The sequence below is a fragment of the Poecilia mexicana genome, unplaced genomic scaffold, assembly GCF_051168715.1.
Source record: "Poecilia mexicana isolate PSO_F unplaced genomic scaffold, ASM5116871v1 scaffold_8, whole genome shotgun sequence".
NCBI lineage: Eukaryota > Metazoa > Chordata > Actinopteri > Cyprinodontiformes > Poeciliidae > Poecilia > Poecilia mexicana.
In genome coordinates, this window is record NW_028263377.1 from 12,362,477 (window position 1) to 12,380,199 (window position 17,723).

Consider the following 17,723-nt stretch of genomic DNA (forward strand, 5'->3'; position numbering starts at 1 on the left):
AATTCTGCAGAAAGTATTTTGTAATACTTTTGTAATACTTCAAAGCCACCAAAGGAGGAGCCATCAGACCACAGTTAATATAAACTTTTTACAGAGATAAAAAGAGTTATCTTCATTCTCTTCATGTTTTTATTTTGTATATAAACTTTGGTGTAGTTTTTGGTGAGCAAGTTCCAAAAAATGAAAAAAGCAGTGAAACATTTAAGAAGCAACTTCTCAGTAAAAGGCTATACTGTCTCCAGGATACTGTCACATTCATCTCCTCTCACCATGTAGCACATTTCTGTTAAGCAGAGTTGTTGATGGTTGATGATAAAAATAGGTTCAGACTCTTTGACCTTGTTTTCTAAATGAAATTTTAAATTAATCAAAGTCTGGAAAGAGGACCATTGACCCAGGAGAATTAGCCATAGTAGGAGACTTTGAAGATTTCTTCTGGTTCTTGGGTGACTTTATTCAATTCAATTTAAAAATCCAGTTCAGATTTGGAAATTAAATGTTGTAACTCTTAACCTCTTACACCCTCAGGGGGTATAAATAAATTTAAATCTTAACATTTTGGGCAAAACCTTTATGCGGAATAGTTTTTGAAAGATTAAAGCCTCTTTTAGCGGATAATAAAAAATAAAAAAAAATTTAAAGGCACGTGGAGCCTTTGTTTACAGAGCGAGCCGAGGTCAAGTGGCAGCTGGACCCACCGGTGGGTCCGTCGGGTTCTAACATCCAAGTACCTTCATAGACTTGTTTTGGATGACGATGATGATGTGGGCAGGAAGTAGCAGTCAGTCTTGAAACAAATCTGAAAGGCCTCTAACTAAACACTGTCATCATCATATTATTATTATGTAAACCAATAAAACAGCTAATCTGCACTGCATAAATGCATTTCTGCTCATTTTGATTATTAGATGACAGCTATAAAAGCTAGAAATGAAATCCATCTCACTTTATGTGATAAATATCTCTGAATTTCATTTCTTTAAGTTAATTACAAAAATAAATTTACTTTTTGATGACATTTTAATTTATTGGGATGCACCTGCATGGAATAACTGCGTTTTTTTTCTCAGTTACTTCTGTGAATGTTCACAGTTTGGAGAGACAATGACTATGACTGCTGATGAAATGTTTTAGGACTGAACATGTTTCTATCTGTACTTCAGATTACTACATTGCGCTCTCTCCTGTCTGTCTGCTGGGAAAATAAAAGGGGAGGAGCCACACCAACCCATTCTCTCTTAAAGCTGCACAGTCTGCTCTTTGACTCAGTTTTTGTCTGTAAACCTTCAGAGGTTTATTTGAAATAAACTCCTGACAGCCTTCAATTTATGTTCTAATTACATAATGGAGAAAATGGTCATCTGGAGTTTACTTTCAGTAATTTGGATTAATGGTGAGAATTATATGGGTTTTTGAAAATGTATGTGAGAGTTGAAGATTAACAGACTAAGATCTTTTCTCTTACAGGAGTGTTTAGTGAGATTAAACTGGACCAGTCCCAGACTGAGGGGAAGAGACCTGGAGAGACAGTGAAGATGTCTTGTGTCATGTCTGGTTTTGACATGACCAACTACTACATTCACTGGATCAGACAGAAACCAGGGAGAGCTCTGGAGTGGGTTGGGAGGATGGATGCTGGAAAAAACGCTGCCATCTATGGCAGTTCCTTCCAAAGTCGTTTCATCATGACTGAAAATGTCCCCAGCAGCACCCAGTACCTGCAGATCAGCAGCCTGACAGCAGAAGATTCTGCTGTTTACTTCTGCGCTCGAAGAGACACAGTGACTGAAAGCAGAGGAACAGCTGCACAAAAACATCCACAGACAAAAACTCTTAATGCAGGGATGTCTGGGTTGTCTAACTGTAACAAATGCTATCATTTCCCAGGGGGAGGGAGGATGAACAGATCAGAAAGTAACTGAGGCTCCCCAAAGACCATGAAGACGTGGTGTGAAACTGAAGATACAAGATGGGGATCAATTATTTCAGAAAACCAAACTGATACCAAACTGTGACAGAAGTAGACACTAGGTAGAGTAGTTAAAGGTTAAGACGCATACCAGTTTACAAAAGAGGGACATGTCATTTGGAGGACTTTTAACCTAATTTGTTTTCTTCATATATTAAGTGACTGTTCTCTGATGTGCTCGTATTTATTATATAGAATCTGGAGGTGGATTAAAATCCTGGAAATTCCCACAGATTAAGACACTGAATGAACAACTTGTTACACAATGACCTGCAGGGCCTCTGAATTCACATTCAGTAACTGAGGTCAAAAAAGGTCCATCACAGGGTTGTAAGTGTCAGACATGAAAATGACAAGAATAAAAATAAGTTTGCCGACGAACATATGTATGAACAGACAGTCTGAAGAGTGCAAGTTCAGAAGAAACACAAAATCCCGTTGTTTATCTTTAACCAGATACATTTTAAGTAAATATGTTTCTTGTTGCTGTTTGTTTTCCTTGTTTTTAATTTTCAATTACATAAAAACTTGAACTTAAACAAATCAACACTAAAAATGAGAAATACAACTTGCAAGGAGTGAAAACCTCAGTTATGTTTTTGAAAAACAAGAGTCTATTCAAATTTGCTGACTTTATTGCTAGATTTGAATTATTGATCCTTCAATCATGAAATTACAACTTTGGATTAGTTTATTGAGCTTTTCAGTCAGATAATATTTCAGGTCTGTTTGCACTATGAGAATAAACTGTTGTTTTTCTATTCTTCCTTCTGTTTCCTAATACATTTGGAAATATACTATGGATCAGCCCCTTACCGCCCAGAAATGGTTAAAAGCAAAACAGATTGTTTTGTTTCTTCATTTAACATTTTTATGTTAAGCTTTCATTAAGGATTGTTATATGATAAAGTATAAAAAACGGTCTGATATAATATTTATTTTCAAGTGATCTGACATATGAATGAAAATTTACCTAAATATTCTTACATTTCGTTGCAGACCTTTTTGTACTCCTGCAGGTTGTCTGTGCTCTATATGAGAGACAAAATATGAAACTGAATAAAAACAAAATATGTTCAACAATATGCAAAGTATGTTCATTTAAAAAGAAGGGATGGGTCTGTGTCAGTCAGTAGAGGAAGGAACTCCATCAGTTCAGCTTCAGCATCAACCATGTTCTCTGTAGCTCTGATGCTGCTGCTGACAGCTGGATCAAGTGAGAAGCTTTGGGTCGATTCAAACTAATAATTACTCTGGATTTGCTAAAAATCAGATGAATTATGACAATGGTTGTATTTCCATCTTTTCATAGGTGTCCTCAGTATTGATCTGATCCAGCCAGACTCCAAGGTTGTCCAGCCTGGACAGTCTTTAACCATCGTCTGTCGGCCGTCTGGTTATTCTGTGACAGATGGCTATGCAACAGGTTGGATCAGACAGCGTGAAGGAAAACCACTGGAATGGATTTTTCATATGTGGGGACATACTGGCAACCTTTACCAAAATGATGCCCTGAAGAACAAGTTCAGCTACAGCAGAGACACTTCTGCTGGAACAGTAACAATAACAGGACAGAATCTGCAGCCTGAAGACGCAGCTGTTTATTACTGTGTGAGATGAGACACAGTGACATAAACCACATTGAAGCCTGAACAAAAACCAACCAACCATCAGGATGATGTCACTGAAAGCCTGCTGTGCATGCATGTGAATAGAAACACTTTGATATGTCCAATTAGACTCGTTGAGTAACTAAGCACATTTATCACTTATAAAGAACGCACTGAAATTATGATCTAGTCAAAGTCCCCAAACTCCGTTCAGCCCCATTTCTTTTTTTTTATTTGAAATTGAATTTAGTGAATTGTGAGTTTTAGCCTGCATGTACATCTTATTTGCTTTGACCTCCTCTCTAACCGACAGCAATAATCAAGAGATTTATTCAGGCTTTTTTATTTCTATGTAATAATTATTTTCTGTATGTTCAGCTGATCCTAATAAATTACTCAAAATACATTTTTTAAACCAATTAATCACCAAAAATCAGATTTTTTCTCAAATAACCAAATTTTCTTGAGAAGTGATCAAAAATGATGGAAATTGAATAGTTTATTCAAAGTGCTTTATCATCTGACACTATGATGAACTTGACTTTCTATCTCATTTGCTTAATGGGTAAATGCAATAGAGGGGGAGGAGCCATGCCAACCCTTCCTCTCTTAAAACTGCACATTCAGTCAGTTAACACATATTTTTCGTCTCCATATCTTCCATCTCAAATGGAGAAAACAGTCATCTGGAGTTTGCTTTTAATAGTTTGGATTCATGGTGAGAATGATCTGTGTCTTTAAACATTAATGTGAGAGTTTAAGAATTATTGACTAAAAACTTTGATCTTGCAGGAGTCTTTAGTGAGATTAAAATGGACCAGACTCCATCTGAGGGGAAGAGACCTGGAGAGACAGTGAAGATGTCTTGTGTCATGTCTGGTTTTGACATGACAGAATACTTCATTCACTGGATCAGACAGAAACCAGGGAGAGCTCTGGAGTGGATTGGGAGGATGAACGCTGGAAGCAATCGCCCCACCTATGGCAGCTCCTTCCAAAGTCGTTTCATCATGACTGAAAATGTCCCCAGCAGCACCCAGTACCTGCAGATCAGCAGCCTGACAGCAGAAGATTCTGCTGTTTACTTCTGCGCTCGAGAGACACAGTGACTGAAAGCAGAGGAACAGCTGCACAAAAACATCCACAGACAAAAACCTTTAATGTGGTGATGTTTGCATTGTCTAACGGTAAATGCTATGTTAATAAAATTTCACATTAAATTGTATTTTCTTTAATAAAAAAATTGGCATAGACACGTTATATCCACAGATTGTACAAAAATGGAAGCAAAAATACAAAACAGGCTGAATTTAATCGAGTCCCTAAATGTGGTATTTGATATATTTTTATTTATTTTTTGCCAATTTGTCTGTTATGTTACAAACACCAGACTAATTTATTGAACTGAGTTTACTGAACAGCCATGGATTGAATTATTAAATGGTCAGAAATATGTGAAATGAGTATCAAAAAAAATAAAAAAATAAAAAAATCATATGAAAGATTGAGTTTACACCTGGAAACAAACATAAAAGCAGTACAAATGAAAGATTGTGTAGAAGAAAAAAAAACATTGTTGAACATCAATTTAAGAAAAATATGGACTTGTTGGAAAGCAAAATCTAAAAACATGGATAGAAGTGGTTTTGTACTGATTAAAACAACAAAATGGTTTATGAAGCTGTGAAATAATGAATCTACACTGTTATCAATTGGGGTGAAGCAACAAGTTAACAGTTTAGGAGAGAATAAGATGTAACTTCAGATTCTACCATTTGCATGTCTGGACAGAGAGATCCAGAGATTAAACAGAGCCTCCAGAGACCACAAAGATGTTGAGTAATAAGAAGGAGCTGAGCTCAATCATTTTCCAAAGAAATATGATACAAAACTATATCACATATATCACTATATCAGTAGTCAAAAATGATTGGATAAAGTGCTTTATAATTCAGTCCATTTACCATTTTACCATCACAAATTGGATCAGATATGAAAAGATAGACTTCCTTTAGAGCACTTTATGGCAGGTCACTCAGCAACTGAGGTCAGAAAATTACTGAGGGTTGAAAATGTCAGGAATTACAACAAAGAAATTATATACCAGCCAACAAATTGACTTAATAGTAGGAAATCTGAAGAGTCCTGTTCAAACAGATCCATAAAACTTCTCCATGACAATTCTTTGTTTTTAAACACTAGAGGGCGTTCATTTTAAAGTTAGATTTATAATATTTGGTATTTTGACAATAAAATTACAACTTTGGTTCAACTCATAATTGATGTAAAAGTAAATTTTTTGCTCTGCAGATTTTCTGTGCTCTATGATGCTGAGACAAAATAATAAACTCAGTGAAAAGAAAATGTATTGAACAATATGCAAAGTATGTTCATTTAAAAAGAAGGGATGGGTCTGTGTCAGTCAGTAGAGGAAGGAACTCCATCAGTTCAGCTTCAGCATCAACCATGTTCTCTGTAGCTCTGATGCTGCTGCTGACAGCTGGATCAAGTGAGAAGCTTTGGGTCGATTCAAACTAATAATTACTCTGGATTTGCTAAAAATAAGATGAATTGTGACAATGGTTGTATTTCCATCTTTTCATAGGTGTCCTCAGTATTGATCTGATCCAGCCAGACTCCAAGGTTGTCCAGCCTGGACAGTCTTTAACCATCGTCTGTCGGCCGTCTGGTTATTCTGTGACAGATAACAGCTATGCAACAGGTTGGATCAGACAACGCGAAGGAAAACTGCTGGAGTGGATTTTTCATATGTGGGGTAATGGGAACTTTGACAAGAATGATGCCTTGAAGGACAAGTTCAGCTACAGCAGAGACACTTCTGCTGGAACAGTAACAATAACAGGACAGAATCTGCAGCCTGAAGACGCAGCTGTTTATTACTGCGTAAGAAGAGACACAGTGACACAAACCACATGGAAGCCTGAACAAAAACCAGCCAACCATCAGGATGATGTCACTGAACACATTTATCACTTGTAAAAAACGAACTGAAATCATGATCTACTCAAAATCCCTGAACCCCGTTCAGCCCCATTTTTTTTCTTTGAAATTTAATTTAGTGAATTGTGAGTTTTAGCCTGCATGTAGATCTTATTTGCTTTGACCTTCTCTCTAACCGATAGCAATAATAAAGAGATTTATTCTGGCTTTTTTCTTTCTATGAAATAATTATTTGCAGTATTTTCAGCTGATCCTAATAAATTACTCAAAAGACATTTTTTAAAACCAGTTAATCACCAAAAATTTGCTTTATCTCATGTAGCCAAATGTTCTTGAGAAGTCACCAAACACGCTGAAAATTTGAAGTTTATTCAAAGTATTTTATCATCTGACACTATGATGAACTTCACTTTCTATCTTATTTGTTTAATGGGTAAATGCAATAGAGGGGGAGGAGCCATGCCAACCCTTCCTCTCTTAAAACTGCACATTCAGTCAGTTAACACATACTTTTCGTCTCCATGTATTTCGTCTCAAATGGAGAAAACAGTCATCTGGAGTTTTCTTTTAATAATTTGGATTCATGGTGAGATTGATCTGTTTCTTTAAACATTAATGTGAGAGTTTAAGAATTATTGACTAAAAACTTTGATCTTGCAGGAGTCTTTAGTGAGATTAAAATGGACCAGACTCTATCTGAGGGGAAGAGACCTGGAGAGACAGTGAAGATGTCTTGTGTCATGTCTGGTTTTGACATGACAGAATACTTCATTCACTGGATCAGACAGAAACCAGGGAGAGCTCTGGAGTGGATTGGGAGGATGAATGCTGGAAGCAATCGCCCCACCTATGGCAGCTCCTTCCAAAGTCGTTTCATCATGACTGAAAATGTCCCCAGCAGCACCCAGTACCTGCAGATCAGCAGCCTGACAGCAGAAGATTCTGCTGTTTACTTCTGCGCTCGAGAGACACAGTGACTGAAAGCAGAGGAACAGCTGCACAAAAACATCCACAGACAAAAACCTTTAATGTGGTGATGTTTGCATTATCTAACGGTAAATGCTATGTTAATAAAATTTCACATTAAATTGTATTTTCTTTAATAAAAAAATTGGCATAGACACATTATATCCACAGATTGTACAAAAATGGAAGCAAAAATACAAAACAGGCTGAATTTAATCGAGTCTCTAAATGTGGTATTTGATATATTTTTATTTATTTTTTGCCAATTTGTCTGTTATGTTACAAACACCAGACTAATTTATTGAACTGAGTTTACTGAACCGCCATGGATTGAATTATTAAATGGTCAGAAATATGTGAAATGAGTATCAAAAAAAAAAAATCATATGAAAGATTGAGTTTACACCTGGAAACAAAAATAAAAGCAGTACAAATGAAAGATTGTGTAGAAGAAAAAAAAAACATTGTTGAACATCAATTTAAGAAAAATATGGACTTGTTGGAAAGTAAAATCTAAAAACATGGATAGAAGTGGTTTTGTACTGATTAAAACAACAAAATGGTTTATGAAGCTGTGAAATAATGAATCTACACTGTTATCAATTGGGGTGAAGCAACAAGTTAACAGTTTAGGAGAGAATAAGATGTAACTTCAGATTCTACCATTTGCATGTCTGGACGGAGAGATCTGGAGATTAAACAGAGCCTCCAGAGACCACAAAGATGTTGAGTAATAAGAAGGAGCTGAGCTCAATCATTTTCCAAAGAAATGTGATACAAAACTATATCACATATATCACTATATCAGTAGTCAAAAATGATTGGATAAAGTGCTTTATAATTCAGTCCATTTACCATTTTACCATCACAAATTGGATCAGATATGAAAAGATAGACTTCCTTTAGAGCACTTTATGGCAGGTCACTCAGCAACTGAGGTCAGAAAATTACTGAGGGTTGAAAATGTCAGGAATTACAACAAAGAAATTATATACCAGCCAACAAATTGACTTAATAGTAGGAAATCTGAAGAGTTCTGTTCAAACAGATCCATAAAACTTCTCCATGACAATTCTTTGTTTTTAAACACTAGAGGGCGCTCATTTTAAAGTTAGATTTAAAATATTTGGTACTTTGACAATAAAATTACAACTTTGGTTCAACTCATTATTGATGTAAAAGTAAATTTTTTGCTCTGCAGATTTTCTGTGCTCTATGATGCTGAGACAAAATAATAAACTCATTGAAAAGAAAATGTATTCAACAATATGCAAAGTATGTTCATTTAAAACGAAGGGATGGGTCTGTGTCAGTCAGTAGAGGAAGGAACTCCATCAGTTCAGCTTCAGCATCAACCATGTTCTCTGTAGCTCTGTTGCTGCTGCTGACAGCTGGATCAAGTGAGAAGCTTTGGGTCGATTCAAACTAATAATTACTCTGGATTTGCTAAAAATAAGATGAATTGTGACAATGGTTGTATTTCCATCTTTTCATAGGTGTCCTCAGTATTGATCTGATCCAGCCAGACTCCAAGGTTGTCCAGCCTGGACAGTCTTTAACCATCGTCTGTCGGCCGTCTGGTTATTCTGTGACAGATAACAGCTATGCAACAGGTTGGATCAGACAGCGTGAAGGAAAACTGCTGGAGTGGATTTTTCATCAGTGGGGTGGTGGGAACTTTTACAAGAATGATGCCTTGAAGAACAAGTTCAGCTACAGCAGAGACACTTCTGCTGGAACAGTAACAATAACAGGACAGAATCTGCAGCCTGAGGATGCAGCTGTTTATTACTGTGTGAGACGAGACACAGTGACACAAACCACATGGAAGCCTGAACAAAAACCAGCCAACCATCAGGATGATGTCACTGAAAGCCTGCTGTGCATGCATGTGAATAGACACACTTTGATATGTCCAATTAGACTCGTTGAGTAACTAAGCACATTTATCACTTACAAAAAACGCATTGAAATTATGATCTACTCAAAGTCCCCGAACGCCATTCAGCTGTTTTTTTTTTATTTGAAATTGAATTTAGTGAATTGTGAGTTTTAGCCTGCATGTACATCTTATTTGTTTTGACCTCCTCTCTAACCGACAGCAATAATCAAGAGATTTATTCAGGCTTTTTTATTTCTATGAAATAATTATTTGCAGTATTTTCAGCTGGTTCTAATAAATTACTCAAAAGACATTTTTTAAAACCAATTAATCACCAAAAATTTCCTTTATCTCATGTAGCCAAATGTTCTTGAGAAGTCACCAAACATGCTGGAAAATTTGAAGTTTATTCGAAGTATTTTATCATCTGACACTATGATGAACTTGACTTTCTATCTTATTTGCTTAATGGGTAAATGCAATAGAGTGGGAGGAGCCATGCCAACCCTTCCTCTCTTAAAACTGCACATTCAGTCAGTTAACACACATTTTTCGTCTCCATATCTTTCGTCTCAAATGGAGAAAACAGTCATCTGGAGTTTGCTTTTAATAGTTTGGATTCATGGTGAGAATGACCTGTGTCTTTAAACATTAATGTGAGAGTTTAAGAATTATTGACTAAAAACTTTGATCTTGCAGGAGTCTTTAGTGAGATTAAAATGGACCAGACTCCATCTGAGGGGAAGAGACCTGGAGAGACAGTGAAGATGTCTTGTGTCATGTCTGGTTTTGACATGACAGAATACTTCATTCACTGGATCAGACAGAAACCAGGGAGAGCTCTGGAGTGGATTGGGAGGATGGATGCTGGAGAAAACGATGCCATCTATGGCAGCTCCTTCCAAAGTCGTTTCATCATGACTGAAAATGTCCCCAGCAGCACCCAGTACCTGCAGATCAGCAGCCTGACAGCAGAAGATTCTGCTGTTTACTTCTGCGCTCGAGAGACACAGTGACTGAAAGCAGAGGAACAGCTGCACAAAAACATCCACAGACAAAAACCTTTAATGTGGTGATGTTTGCATTGTCTAACAGTAAATGCTAATCATGTTAATAATATTTCACATTAAATTGTATTTTCTTTAATTAAAAATTGAGAGTCACTTTCTATCCACATATTGTACAAAAATGGAAGCAAAAAGAAAAAATAGGCTGAATTTCATTGATTCCCTAAACGAGACATTAGATTTTTTATTTTTTTATTTTTTGCCAATTTGTCTGTTATGTTACAAACAACAGACTAAACTGACTTTATTGAACCAGTTTGAATTGAATTATTAAATGGTCAGAGATACGTGGCATGAGTATAAAAAAACATATTCATATGAAGAGGTTAAGTTGGTATCTGGAAACAACAAGCAGTCCAAATAAAAGATTGTATATATAAAAAAACATTGTTGAACATGAAAAAAAGTTATTAAATCAAATCATTCACCTCCTCCACACCCCCTCCCAAAAAACAAACAAACAAACAAAAATCTATACTTGTAAAGCAAAATCGAAAGAAAATGGTGTACAGAAGAGGTTTTATACTGATCCACACAAGAAAATGGTTTATGAAGCTATGAAATAATGAATCTAAACTGTTATCAATTGGGGTGAAGCAACAAGTTAACAGTTTAATTGGATCAGATATGAAAAGATAGCTTCCTTTAGAGCACTATATGGCAAGTCACCCAGCAACTGAGGTCAGAAAACTAATGAAGGTAGTACATTTCAGGAATGACAACACAGAAATTTTATTCCAGCCATCAAATTAATTTAATAGTACACAATCTGAAGAGTCCTGTTCAAACAGATCCTTAAAACTCATCCATGACAATTTTCAGTTTGAAACACTAGAGGGGGCTCAGTGTTGCTGATTTTAAAGTTAAATATTTGATACTTTGATCATCAAATTACAACTTTGGTTCAATTCATTATTGATGTAAAAGCAAAGTTTCGCTCTTCAGATTTTCTGTGCTCTATGATGCTGAGACAAAATAATAAACTCAGCTAAAAGAAAATGTATTCAACAACATGCAAAGTATGTTCATTTAAAAAGAAGAGGGGAGTCTGTGTCAGTCAGTAGAGGAAGGAACTCCATCAGTTCAGCTTCAGCATCAACCATGTTCTCTGTAGCTCTGATGTTGCTGCTGACAGCTGGATCAAGTGAGAAGCTTTGGGTCGATTCAAACTAATAACTGCACTAGATTCATTAAAATTTAGATGAATTATGACATCAATTCTGTTTCCTTTTTTTCTCAGGTGTCTTGAGCATCGATCTGATTCAGCCAGACTCCCAGATTGTCCAGCCTGGACAGCCTTTGAACATCATCTGTCGGCCCTCCGGTTATTCTTTGACTGCTGTATTTGCAACAGGTTGGATCAGACAGCGTGATGGAAAACCACTGGAATGGATTTTTCATATGTGGGGACATAATGGTGACTTTTACCAAAATGATGCCTTGAAGAACAAGTTCAGCTACAGCAGAGACACTTCTGCTGGAATAGTAACAATAACAGGACAGAATCTGCAGCCTGAGGATGCAGCTGTTTATTACTGTGTGAGAAGAGACACAGTGACACGAACCACATGGAAGCCTGAACAAAAACCAACCAACCATCAGGATGCAATTACAGAAAGCCTTTTCTGTGTTTGGATAAAGAGACGGTGGCATTTCTAATAAGTCTCTAATAACTAAACAATTTGACTAACATTCACAAAGAACCCACTAAAATCGAGTGTTAAGTTCAAAACTGATTTATATATTTATTGAGCTTAGAGAGTTGTGACTTTCAGCTTGCTTGTAAATTTCCTTAGTTTTTTTTCCTCCTCTGTTTCTTACAGTAGCCTACAATAAAGATATTTATGAGGCTTTTGTTTTGTTTCCAAAATAATAATCAGCTCCATCTTTGACATGTTGGTCCTAATAAATTAGTTGAAGGAAGTTATCCAACTAATCTAAACAACCTGGGTGAGGCAATAGGAATTACTGGAAATGTACTTTATAATATAGCAAAATTAAAAAAAGTCTGTCCTCTGACACAGTGTGGAATCACATGTCTTTCCAACAGCATTAGCCCCAGAATTCAGTTCAATTCAATTCAAAATAATGATTAAGAATTGGATTCAGGATAGACCGTCCATGCCTGAGTCTGTACTGGACGTCTCTGCTCTAACCAAGTAACAGTCTGATGCTACGTTCATTGTCAGCTTCAGCACTCACTCTTTAGGGGATCTTGCCACATTCTGTACACCTTCTGACACTGCAGCTCAAATCTATTAGCAGTTTCTGCCTCCAGTGTACAAACAGGTTGAACTTATGTCTGCCTCAAATCTTCCTCGTTCTACTTAAACAATCTGAACAGATAAGATAAAACCACAAAAACAGAAACCATCTAGTGTCTGTTGTTTTATCTTTATTTGTGCTGCATATCTTGCATTGATTTTATACACGTGTATAGGAGACATGAATGATGACTTAATGGTAAACTTTAAAAAAGTATTACTGAGCAACATGCAGATTGTTATAGAGAGAATAAATTTAGCAGCAAACTATGACATAATAATGACACATTATGACATTTAGAGATGTGTTTCTATTTCATAAAGAAAAAGCTTTAAAAAAGCACAGAAATGACCCAACCTCTTTTTTTATTGGTGAAAAAATAAACAATGAGTTGACATACAGTTTTTTTTTATTGTCTCAGCACATTAATTGTCCATTTTTGCTAAAATGGGAATGTTTTAAACATAGAGCTTAAAAACTAATAAATATGTTTTAAATTATTGCTAATTGAACCAAAAATATGAATAAAGCCTGCAAGTTTTGTAGCTGTCACATTTCTTTGACTTCTGTTTTTATCCTCCCACCTCAGGGTGGTGTAGGTTTTTGCATTAGGGTTTTTTACTGTGATATTACGGGGTGGCACACAGATACACACCAATACAAAAACCTCAGAATACAAACCTGAGACAGAAATCCTCTCATATGCAGAGAAAATAAAGACAAAACATCTCCAGCATTTGCAGAACATGAGGTAAATATACTGTTTATCTATTGGAAGCTTAGAAGTTTAACAATTATCCGTTTAAATTAATAAAGCAGCGAAAGTAATTCAGAGTCCATTTCAGTTTTAAAGTCTGATTGAGAGTTGGCACAAAGTTTATTTCAAAGCAAACACTTATGGAGATCAGACTCCTCAGTGAATGTTAATCTGTTCCAGTAAAGTGTGGTAAACAAATGGATCTGGTTTTAGTTGGTGTTTCTGTGGTGCTGCAGGTTTTTGTTATAGGACTCAGTGAAGATGCATCACTGTGATGCTTTTGACTACTGGGGAGATGGAACCACAGTCACTGTTCGTCCAGGTGAGACTTTTTACAATATTATCTAAACCCTGCTTTCTTGCTGTGTTTTAAAGTTATTTTGGTAATATGAAGTGTTGTTTTTTTGGTTTCGGTGGTTATAGTACGTTAAAAACACGCTGAATAAACCACCTGAAGAGATTTGACATTATAGAGGAGATAATTTTACAATGTTCCTAATTTATGTGTTTGTTTGTTTTTTAATTTATTTAAAATAATATTCCATGAATTTTGTTCGTATTTTTTTTGTTCAGTTTTAATTGTCCCTCTGATCAGCAAAATTGTTTAAAGAGTTTAGGCTTTAGCTTGATATTATCACTTGGAATGTGAGATAAAAGGAATTAAACAGGGTAGAAAAATAAAGTATTATAATCGCTTCTTCCAAAGACCCAAAATGTCTTCCACAGTGTCACTCACATTAAAGCATGAAAGCATTGAAGTAACATGAAACCTAACAACTGCGTAATAAAATAATTGAAAACAAAAAGAAATGACAACTACTGCAATAATAAATCGAATCAAAATTGATCAGTTTAATTGTGAAAACTAATCATAATACAAAAAAATAATTGTTTTAGAGATAAGAAAAAAGACAAAGTACTTAAGCGTTATAGCACAAGTATTTCATACCATTAACAGTTGAGGTGAAATGGAAAACATGAAAATAAACATTCATAAATCCTGATTTAAATTGAAACTTTACTGCATCAAGTATATTTCCCGTATTAAAATTGTCCTATCAGTTGAAGCCATTTTAATTACTGAAGAGAAACAGAGTTTTAATATGTTGTAGTTTTGCAAAAACAAAGATTTAGAGATCCTTTAGTCCTCAGATATCTGTAACCGTAAAATAGAAAATTTGAGTGAAAAATGTTTCTGTAGATGAAAACTTAACTGAGTCAGTTTCCTCTGCTTCACCGCGGCTCCTTGAACAGAATTTAACCAACTCTCAAGTGTTGTCTAAATAATTTGTACTAAAAATGTAGTTTGTGTGGAAGGAGCTGACTTCAGCAAAGTTTTCTCCCTGCAAACACACACACACACCGCTCCGTCCTCAGGAACATTAGAATCTCACATTCTTGGAGAATTTAAATCCATTGGTCTAAAGCAAAAACAAAGTATCTGCAGCTGCTTCAAACACACAGAGAAGCTCAAAAACTTTCCTTGTTTTATTGCATATTTAAAGCTGCAGATGGGCAACATTACGGAAATTAAAAAAGCTCCTTTCATCTAATTAAATTTGTACTCAAACAATATCATGTTTGATAAAAAACTTAATGTAAGAGAAGCTTTATTGTTTAAAAAACTGCAACATAAAGAATACTGAGTTCTATGAGCTCAAAAAACAGTAAGGGAATCAAATAATTGTCATTATTTGTGATTAAGATTATGAGGTATAATAAAATAGCACAATCATACAACGACACAACCAAAACTTATGTTAAAAATAAAATGAAGTCAAAATAAGAGAGAAGATTGACCTAAGAGGAAACATAAATATATACTTCTAAAATCAGACAAAAAATGGAAAATTAAAAAAATAAATAAATAAAAAATCAGAAACAACAAAAGGTCAAGAAACTTAATTTATTTTTGAACAATTGCTTGTGTTTATGTTACACATTTTAACTGTTTAAATGTAGTTTAATTTATACACAACAGAATTTTTAATTTACATAATTTATTAAAATAATGACTGGAATTAATAACCCAAAAGCATGGCTATAAAGACAATGGTACTGACATAATATCACTGCCTATTAATAAAGTAATAATAGTTTGTAATAAAAAATGTTAGACTTATGGGGATTTATATAAAATATATTTAATTTATGTGTTATAAAGATCTGATAAAAGTAGAATTTTTAAAATGGTCTTAAAAGTACAAGCTAAGTAAAGCATAAATGTATTTAAATTTGTGAAGTAAGAGGAATATTTAATTACAAATATAATATGTTTCTGGCCCCATAAGGCAATTCAATGGTGAAATGTAGAGAAAACAAGAGAGTTTTTGAAAACTATTTTTAAGTTTAAAATTCTTAAGTTATGATTTTAAACAAAGACATAATTATATGAACGTTTTGGAGAAAAAAAATTATCATGTTTATCTTACTTGACAAATTTCTGTTCATATTTTTTGCTACATTTATTAAAATCATGATTTGCTTTTTCTTTGTTGGAACAGATGGTCCCTCTCAGACTCCGTCCCTGTTCGTCCTCAGTCCTCTGTCGAATCCTGACTCCCCCCTGAAGTCAGCAGATGAACTCGGTCCAAACGTCTGTCTGGCCACAGGTTTCCGTCCAAAGGGGGGAGAGGTGGTTGTGAATCAGAAAGGGGGTCCGGTCAACGTGAGCACTGATGATGCAGTTCTGTCAAAGGACGGGACCTACAACTATGCTGCATTCAGTAATGAAACCATTTACTCCTGTGGGATGAACGGGACCTTCGGCAACAACGAAGCTGGTACTAAACAAATAAAACTGTCTATGTTTGATCAAAATGAAATTTTCAACTGCTGAAATAATGTTCATGTAATTAATTTACCACCTGTCCTTTCTGTGTCCAAACAGATGATGAATGTGGCAGCATTTATCCAGGTCAGTCTGATCTCTTCCTGTCTCAGTTTGGTTCCATCGCTGCTGTCAGCTGTTTGTGTTCGAGTCTGAACTCTGTTTCTCTGTCGTCCAGAAAAAGCCAAGCTGAACTTCTACCTGCTGCTGATGAACGGAGTCCGAGTGGTGTTCACCAAAGCTCTGGCCTTCAGCACCGTCCTCACCATCAGAGGCCTGATCTTCTGAGAAAAAAATTATATACCACACAAACTTCAAGTCAATAAGATTTAAAGTTTGAAACTTTGCTGTCAGATTTTTCCTCCTAATTGTGTAAATGTGAAGAGTGACATATTTATCACTGAAAGCATTTAGTCAAGTTTATTTTTAGCCAAGTTTAAAAAGGCAGTTCAATGTGCTTTGCATCATGAAAACATAATACAGAAACCGATTATGAAATAAGCAGTAAACATTACATGATGGCAAATGGTGTCATCAAAATCATTAAGCAAATATACATTATAAGACAATCAAACAAAAAAACTCTCCCTAAAACCTTTTGTCAATTAAATATACATTTGTATTCAGGCAGCTCTCGTCTCAAATGAAATGTGCTTAGATCTTGTTGCAATCCATGAAAGATTTGCAGATTTAAAATGTTGCATGAAAACATTTTCTAAGAAGTTTTAAAATATGCTTTGTATTTTATGCTTTAAAGCCTGGAAGTATCTTATTAATTTCTATTAAATTGTCAAGTTATGTTATTTCATTAAATATGTTCCTGTTTTTTGTTGGCTTGGTTCTTTTTTCATGTCTGCTCAATCCTGTTTTGGTATTTTTAGACATCATATCTTTTAGCATGAGTTTGATGAAGCTCAGGTTCTTTTATTACAGTTCACGTCTTGTTTTTCGGTGCAACAGTTTCATCAGTTGAAACCACATTTCGACAGGAAGTTTAAGCAGGAGATGCAAATCTGACTGGAACCAAACAGCAGCTCGGTTTCCCATCAACGAAGTGCGATTTGGTTAACCTCACTTCTGGCGCTGGTTCTGCCTTTCGCACAAGCTTTTTACATTCGTAGAAAAAAAGTATTTTTTTAATCAGCAGTAAGCGCAAAGTCTTTTTCAATCATGAAATGAATTATGCTGTACTTTTTTATGCTACTAAAAAAACAGCACAGAACTGACGAGAGATTTTGTCAGAATTTTTATTGTGAATACAATTCCTGAGCGTTGGGCTGATTTAGTTCTTTGGATTACACTTTTAATGCAAAAATGCATAAGCTTTATAATAAGCTCACTTAATGAGGGAATTTTATGTCGTGACATAAAAGCTTATTTGTCTTAATTAAGGAAGATGTGAGTCCGTGGATTTTT

At 35.2% G+C, this 17,723-nt stretch overlaps 1 protein-coding gene and 1 long non-coding RNA gene across 2 annotated transcripts; both read left to right on the forward strand.

Moving 5' to 3' along the window:
• The first annotated feature begins 1,250 nt into the window (after positions 1–1,250).
• On the forward strand, positions 1,251–17,132 carry LOC106934343 (Ig heavy chain Mem5-like). Its single transcript, XM_088008274.1, has 6 exons — positions 1,251–1,393; positions 1,468–1,781; positions 13,739–13,799; positions 15,982–16,260; positions 16,368–16,394; positions 16,486–17,132. The coding sequence occupies exons 1-6, from the start codon at positions 1,345–1,347 to the stop codon at positions 16,593–16,595; spliced, it is 840 nt and encodes a 279-aa protein (XP_087864400.1). The 5' UTR covers positions 1,251–1,344; the 3' UTR covers positions 16,596–17,132.
• LOC106934351 (uncharacterized) lies at positions 6,020–11,888 on the forward strand. The gene is made up of 2 exons (XR_015764092.1): positions 6,020–6,088; positions 11,696–11,888. It is a non-coding gene; the product is annotated as an uncharacterized LOC106934351 (long non-coding RNA).
• Positions 17,133–17,723: the final 591 nt, after the last annotated feature.

Excerpts from the sequence above, each read along its gene's own strand:
- LOC106934343 (XM_088008274.1), top strand. The coding sequence starts at position 1,345 with ATGGAGAAAATGGTCATCTGGAGTTTACTTTCAGTAATTTGGATTAAT. Across the intron at positions 1,394-1,467 it reads TTCAGTAATTTGGATTAATG|GAGTGTTTAGTGAGATTAAA; the intron begins GTGAGAATTATA and ends TTTCTCTTACAG. Across the intron at positions 16,395-16,485 it reads ATGTGGCAGCATTTATCCAG|AAAAAGCCAAGCTGAACTTC; the intron begins GTCAGTCTGATC and ends TCTGTCGTCCAG.